Source organism: Indicator indicator, chromosome 6 (genome assembly GCF_027791375.1).
Source record: "Indicator indicator isolate 239-I01 chromosome 6, UM_Iind_1.1, whole genome shotgun sequence".
Taxonomy (NCBI): Eukaryota; Metazoa; Chordata; class Aves; order Piciformes; family Indicatoridae; genus Indicator; species Indicator indicator.
Genome location: NC_072015.1, coordinates 14,446,566 through 14,454,512, shown reverse-complemented (window position 1 = coordinate 14,454,512; position 7,947 = coordinate 14,446,566). Strand labels below are relative to the sequence as shown.

The 7,947-nt window shown below is 50.3% G+C and overlaps 1 protein-coding gene across 1 annotated transcript; it reads left to right on the top strand.

Annotated features, from left to right (window-relative positions):
• The first annotated feature begins 6,234 nt into the window (after window positions 1-6,234).
• FOXQ1 (forkhead box Q1) lies at window positions 6,235-7,455 on the top strand. Its single transcript, XM_054381972.1, has one exon. The coding sequence runs from the start codon at window positions 6,235-6,237 to the stop codon at window positions 7,453-7,455; it is 1,221 nt and encodes a 406-aa protein (XP_054237947.1).
• The last annotated feature ends 492 nt before the right edge of the window (window positions 7,456-7,947 follow it).

The window sequence follows — 7,947 nt, the reverse complement described above, 5'->3', positions numbered from 1 at the left end:
CTCCTTCAGCTTTAACTGTATTTCTCCCAAAAGTGGTGAAAACACCCCCAGTTTCTGGGGTTTGGAGGTTATAAATCCCCATCACCCTGAGGTACTCTAATCGATGCACGCTTAGTGTAACTATGCTCCCTATCCCAGGCAGGAGTGAGCAAGCAGCAGCTTGGACCAGATGTTGAAAGACACCAGTGTCTGTTGAGTCCAGGGGGCTGGAGGATTGCTTTGAAACCATTCAACAGTTGATGTTCAGATTTTGAAGCAGGGAAAGGGAATGGAAAACAGCAAAGTGAGGACAGAACATGCACAGGAGAGAGACAATTTGGGGGCACTATAGCCAAGTACTGCCTGACACAGGAAGGACTGGCTGCCTGCAGTCTGCTCCTGAAGAGCTCCATTATAATGCAGCTGACTCAGAAAAAGAAACAAATCAAGATGTTTTTTACACCATTATTTATTCCCAGATTTGGCTAACGATTATATAAATCATAGGAGTCCACCCCAGAAACAGCTTTCTGAAAATAAAGAAAAAACAACAACAAAAATAAACCCACTAAAGAACCCAACCCAGAAATAAGAATGTTGACTGCTTGAATGCTCAACTGGGATATTATTGGAGAGGTGATTCATGTGTAAATCCACAGCACTATATATAGTGCTTTAACCTAGCTGAATGAAAATGCATCCTCCCTATCTTGAGTGGCTTGTTTACCATGTGAAATAAATATGATTTTGAGCTGGCTGAGGTGTATTCAAGGAAGAGCTAGCAAAGTTCAGTGGCTCTCCACCATATATACGAAGCCCTTCAGTTCTCAGCTTTGCTATACATCTCTCATGCAGTTGCTTGCTCTGTTCCATCAGTGCATGGACTTGAAGGCAGCAAGAAGCTATTGCAGCAGCTCAGCCAGTGTTTCCTCATATCATGGGCCAGTGATAGCAAGCCGCTGGCATCAATACCTCGTTTGGCGCCAAAAGATATTTGGTCTGGCACCAGCAATAACAAGCCATGAAGGTTTCTTTTTAAGTTGTTTGGCACCAGTAGCAAGAAACATTCACTATTTCTGGCAGAGAGCCACAAGGTTTCACCAAATGGCTTCTGCATCATGACTTCATAACAAACATCACACAACACAACTTCTAATTGTGGTGGAGCCTGTCTCTTAGCAAGCAATTCCATCCTCCTGATTACATCTAGGCTTATCAATACCTGCTGCCTTCCAATCCCAGCTTCTCTTTTACCATAGAACCATCTTCTTGAAGAAATTATGGAGTCCCACAAGTCTATCATCAGGGATTTTTACCTTCCTGGTGCTATTACATGAAACCAGGTACTTAGCTACAAGAAAAGCCTATGGGGACAGTTACTGAATTAAGTCATAGCAAAATATGTTATAAAGACTGTGTTGACTTAACCTCACTTCTCACTCTGCTCTCTTTTATGTTTTGTACTTCTCAGACTACAGACTTGCTGCATATTCCAGAGACGTTCATTTTTGTGTCACTAAGGGAGTCCCCTTCAAGCCCCTGAGGCTTAACACAGCACTAGTAAAACAAGATAATGAGCTGTAAATTATCTGAGCCTCAACACAGAGCAATCTCCACTTTGACAGTTCCCTGCTAAACAGCAAGGTGCTTCTGAGGAGGTCTCATGGTGGACACTTTGATGGACACAACACAGGACAAGGACTGTGAAGAGTTCTGTTCTACAGGCAGGGCTGCAACTGACTTGTCAAATGATTTTCAGCAAGTCTCTTATTCACCCCTTTTTGTCTATAAAATGGGAGAGCTTTGAGATCCCTGGAACAGGATGAGGAACCAGGAATTAATTCTCCAGTACTAAGCATTAGTAGCAACAGCACTAACTACAGCAGTCATCCTCTTTACAGGAGATGCCCCTGCCCATTCTGTCACAATCCAGTATGTTAGAGAAAAGAAATTTGCTTAGACATGGACTTTTTTATGAGACTTGAAGTGGGCATGAAGTTCTTGGCATGAGAAAATTTCACTTTGAGCAACAACTCCCAAGAAAACCAAGACTGTGTGAAACAAACTTGAAATGGAAGTCCCCACTGTAAATTCAGCTCTTGGTACCTGCCAAAGACATGAGAAAATCTTTGCCCATGGGGACTGGCTGTCGTCGCGAAAAAGTGAAAATTTGTGGATTTCCCAAGGTGGGCATTCACACAGAGATTCCACTTCAGTGATCAAACTCTTCCACTTGAAGTCTGAATAAATTTCCACCAACCTCCTTTCATCCAGCTCGATCTCCAGTAGGATTTCCTTCAACTATAACAACACACACAGTGCAATTAGCCAGCCTGCACAGACTCCCCAGTTCATTTACGTATGCTAGGCATGGCTCCTGCTGTGAGCAGCCCATCCAAAGAGAGTTCTTTGAACTACTCCATGGTTCCTCACATTGCATATTGCATTGTCCAGTTGCATCACTCCTGGCAACAGCTCACTACAGGATGATGAAGTGTTTTGTCCAGCTGGTCATCTCAGATGTACACATGAGCTTGCCTACCAGTAACTATAGGACTTGCCTAGTCACCACAGAGACCTTCCTTGGCTAGTTGTGTTTATATGACCTTACATGGAAGCCTTCTCTAATCTACTTGGCAGCCTGAAGGGACAGAAATCAGGGAAGATGGTAAAAAAAAAAAATGTGGGGGGGGAAAAAAAAACAAAAAAAAAGCTTAAAAGCAAGAATGTAGCATGACAGATCTGACAGATCGTGTTTGCTGATGTGTAAAACCAAATCACAGCTTAAAATACAATAGAGACAACAGAATGGGATCAACAAAAATTTACCTGCGACCACCAAGCTGTGCAGCATTTTGCTACATGTAGTAAGAAATAGTTTTGGAATTCCTAGCTTGAGCAAAGTGGAAAGGACCACACTACCCTGCTTCTAAACACCACTGACACACTCTTACTGAGTTAAATGAGCCCAACATGACAGAAAACATGAGGCAAAGTTAATAGTATGATTTTCAAACAGCCACTCATGTTTCTGTCCTTTGTCTTTGGGTACTGTTTTGGGTAGGAAAAGAGGGGGTCACACATCAAAAACCCAGCCCTGCTTTGCTGCTCTGAAGAGGAAGAGACATTTCAATTCAGAACAAAGAATTGGAATTTTTTTCACATTGCTTCACGAGAGGTTTTTGGAGGCTTTTCTTGGGGTGATGGGGGTGGAGTGTTTGGCTTTGCTATAGCACAGCACATCAAAGTGCTTTTGATGTGAAGTTTACTTAACAGAATCAGTTTTTCCGATGATTGTGTTAATCTCTATAAACCTGAAGGCGATACTGTGCCTCTTAAACAACTATAGCAGGAAAAGACTTGAGGTTACATATACTCACAGTGGTGAGAGATGGGAGTAGTTGGGCTGTTTCCACCACTTCTGACACCTCTGCTCGTGGCTCCATAGGCAGCAAGAGCACTTGACCCTGCTCTCACTTGAGCACTGTTTAAGCCATGTACAGTCATTCACACAACCGCCTTTGGGTGTTTTCTCAGGTAAGAGCCACCAGAGATTTTGAGGGCCAACTTACTATAGGCACACACTCAGAGGCAGTGAAGGACTCTTCAGTGAATCTAAGATCAACAACTACCTCGAGTCACATCAAGAGGCAGTGTTGATCTTCAAAAGACTCCCTACTCAAAACTCTTTAAAGCCTCTATCTTTGTGGTTGTATTATTCTGAGCACAAACTTCTGTCCCCTCTTACATCTTGCCAAACCAGCTCGGCCATCCACTCCTAGAAATGAAGCATGGCTGTGAAAAAACTTCTGTTGTGTCTGATGTGTTTACCTACAGCATTTGAATGACTTTTTAAATTCTTTGACTAAAGATAAGAGACAATGTGTACATTTTCCATACAAATAGTGGAACAGTAATAAAATAAACATCAAAGGTAAGCCAGCAAATCATTGCTACTTCACTGATATTTACAACAAAAGCAGGAAGAGGGGAAAAAACCTGCCCTCATCACTGGCATCACCTTAGAAAAGACATTTTGGGAGGAATGATGGCTTTTTCCCATATGCTCAAACACCCATGTTGGCCTCTACAGGTAGTGAAAAGACTTTCCTGAAAGGTCTCGGTTTACATTACATGCAGACAGCAACAACAAGGAACCAAGAGAGGTCTCCCTCCTCTTAGTTTTGTCTTGCTGAATTGCCAGCTTTTCCAAGCTGGGGTGGCTTTAGGGCGAGCAGGAAGACATCAAACCCAGTATTGCTCTGAAAGTTAGCAAGAGTATGACCAGGAAGACAGAAGCACCTCTCATTGTCCTATTCACTATTGAAGACTTATGCTGACAAAGCTTTGAAACAGAGCACAGGTGCGTGTGGGAACCTGTGTTCCATTCCAGAGAGATGGAAGCAGAAAGCAGTACTGTTTGTTTCTTCTCTCAGTCTTTTAAACCGTTTCATGCTCCAACGTTCCTGAAGAGCCAGACCACAACAGCACAGTCCTAACTGGGGTTACTCTGCATTAAGTAGCCACCCAGAAATATGGTCCTATTTGACAGGATTTGATAAAGATGGAGCAATCCAGCCTTCCTGCAGGACACTGAATTCAGAATGTAAGTATGAGCAATAAAACAGAAGCACCACACCAGGCTCCTGCTGATGTTTTAGTCCTATTACTGTTTAGCAGATGCCAGCCCTACACAGTCAAATGGTGTTTGCAGTTGGCTTTGAGCAGCAAGCAGGAGAGGATCCAACAGGGACTTTTCAGAGCAGCTCATGCCATGCAACTCTACTTGTCAAGCTGTTCTGTCTAGAATGCAGAACCTCTGAAGGAGGGTGAGAACCCAGCAACTTAAACCTAAAAGGATCCAAAATCATGAATAATTTTTCTAGGGTGAGAAACATCCAGGTAAAACTGCAGAATACTTTTTGCCCTAGGTTTTGTGGAAAATGTATAGATGCACAATGTGCAAAACACCCACCAAAGTCACCATTTAAAAAAGTATATTGAGAGTGACAGTTATAGCAGAGAGGTTACAAACCATCAGCAAGAGATCAGGTAACGTTTCTATATGCACATGAACACTTAAAACTAAGGGTTTAAGATATTTATAACTAAGATTAAGGAGGGGGTTGACTGATTCTGCTAGCAAAAGCCCACAGCATTGCCTACCTGTTCCCACCTTCCACCTGGACCCGCTGCGGTTACGAAAGGAGGAAAAAAGGGGCCAGGACTGAAACAGTTTTGCCAGGCTACATAAATCATTAGGAATTCACAACTTGAAGCCGTGCCTTATTTTCCAGCAGGTTGTTGAGCTGTCACATTACAACTTGTTGCTGTACAGGACGCTGTTAAAATAAATCACTGCGCCTAACAGGTTCTGCTCTGCCACCTATAAGTCATCCCGCATCTTACACCTGGGAGGAGGGCCCGGCTCCTCGGCTTCGTTGGAAATGCCTGGGGAGGAGCCTGGCAGGAGAAAATACAAACAAGTTTCGTAAAATAACTTTCCAACAAGACCTCTCTGTCATCTCGGCTAATTACGGCTCTGATACGGATTATTAAGCGCATCCCCACCTTTGCTACCTTTGCTTCTCCACCCACCACCCTTTCAGATCTCAGTCCTGGCTCCGCCTCTCGCCGGCGTTATAATGGGCTGGTCTGAAAGTGGTGGAGAGACACAGAACCAGAGAAGGGAGGGATAATGACAATAACACTAATCACCCCAATAACCCGGCAGCTGCCAGGCGTCCCGGCACTGACGAGACCCGAAGAGGACTAACTCCGACGTACCTCGATAGCTTCTCCACGCGCCCAGGGACCCCCGGACGGTAACACCAGCAGCGCCCCCGAGCAGGACGGGGCTCGGGGGTGGGAAGAGCGGGGGAGACGTGGAGAGGAGCCGGCTTCATCAACCGGCTGAAGCCCCTTCTTGAACCGGGCTCGACGGGGGCCTTCTCGCCCTCTCCCCATGGAGCAGCGAGAGTAAAGAGCGAGCAGGACAAAAAGGGGGGCAGAACGAGAGCGATCATTGTGGAGGTGAAGAAGATAGAAGCCGGAGGAAGAGCCCTGTCCCCCGCCTCGCTGCCTGGAGGGGGCCAGCCCCCGCCAGCCACCTCCGGGCTACGGAGCCCGTCTCCTGCACTGTCTTGCTCTCTCGGAGCTGTCCAAGCCGCCTCCAAGGGCAAGGCGCTCCACGGCTGGCCTGACCGAGGGGCTGGGGTCTCAGGGTACAGGGGTGGACGACATCACTCCACCGCCATGAAACTGGAGGTATTCTCGCAGCACTACGAGGACAAGCTGGGCGCAGGCAGCGACCAGGAAGGCAGCGGGTCCCTCTCCCCGGCGCCGGCTGACAGCGAGCTGGGCTCGGACGGCGACTGCACTGCCAACAGCCCTGGCGGCGGGGCCGGGAGGCCGGGGCACCCACCACCGCCGCCGCCCCCCGCCCCGCAGCCGCCGCCGGTATCAGCAGCAGCCGAGAGCAGCAAGGGGAAACCCTACACGCGTCGGCCTAAGCCGCCCTACTCCTATATCGCCCTGATCGCCATGGCCATCCGCGACTCGGCCGGCGGCCGCCTGACCCTAGCCGAGATCAACGACTACCTGATGAGCCGCTTCCCCTTCTTCCGCGGCGCCTACACCGGCTGGCGCAACTCGGTCCGCCACAATCTCTCCCTCAACGACTGCTTCGTCAAGGTGCTCCGCGACCCAGCGCGACCCTGGGGCAAGGATAACTACTGGATGCTGAACCCTAGCAGCGAGTACACCTTCGCCGACGGTGTCTTCCGCCGCCGCCGCAAGCGCCTCAGCCGTGCCTCCGCCACCGCTCCCCTGCCGCCGCAGCCCGCCCGCCCCGCCGCCACCGTTCCACCGGCTCAGGAAGGGGCCGGAGCCGGCTCTGCTCCCAGCGGTTGTTCCCCGCGGTGCTGCTGCGCATCCTCGCCCTGCAACTGCGCGTCGGGCCCTGCCAAGGAGGAGACGGCGGCGAGGAGCGGCGGGGGAGCGGCCGCGGGGAGCGGCGGAGCCAAGTTCTCCAGCTCCTTCGCCATCGAGAGCATCCTCCGGCGGTCCCCCCGAGTCGCCCCGCAGCCGCCCCCGCCGCCCGCCCGCCTGCTCTGGCCGGCGCCTCCTGCGGCCCCGCACCTGCTGCCCGGTTCGTACCCGCTGCTCCCCTATCCCCCTGCTGCGCAGCCCCCGCCTGCCGCCGCTCTCTACGGGGGAGGCCTCCTGCAGCTCTGTGGCTACGGGATGGGCGAGCCACCGTCAGTGCTGCTGGGGGGCGGGAGACGAGCGCTGGCCCCCGGTGAGGCGGTGGCAGAGCGGCCGCGGGCTCCTCTCTTCCCCGCAGCCCTCGCTAAAGTCGGGCGGGGGCCACCGCCCGGTTCCCCTCTCTACGGGCCCCTCCGGTGGACCGGACAGCTGCAGCCGGCGTCGGGAGGGTCGTTCCAGCCGTACGCCGTGGAAAACCCCCGGGCTTAACGGAGCATCATCCCCCCACCACCATCTCGCTCCTCCTCCCCTGCAAGGGGCCTGCCCGGGGAGAGGAAAGGAGGAGACTTTCGGTCCCGCACTTTAACTCCAGAGGCGACCAAAGCCTCCAAAGAAAAGCCTCGGTGACTGTGCCTTAGTGAAATGACAGCGGGTTTAACTTAGACCAAAAAAAAAAAAACAAAAAACAAAAAACAAAACCAAACCCAAAAACGAAAGAAAAAAAGGGGGAGAAATCCAACATACCTGTCGCGTGGACATAGCCATGAGCCTCAAGTGCTTCTTACTGTTCGCTGAGACTACTTGACTTCAGCCACCCCCTTGCCGTCCTCTTTCATTCCCCCCATCTCCTGCCACCCAAGCCCTGGGCAGCGCAGCAGCAGGTGGAGGTGGGGGGGTGACTCTGCCGAGGATGCGCTGGACACCGGGGAGGGTGGGCTGGGGGCCGAGGGCTGCTCCCGAGCCGTAGGGTCTGTACCGCAA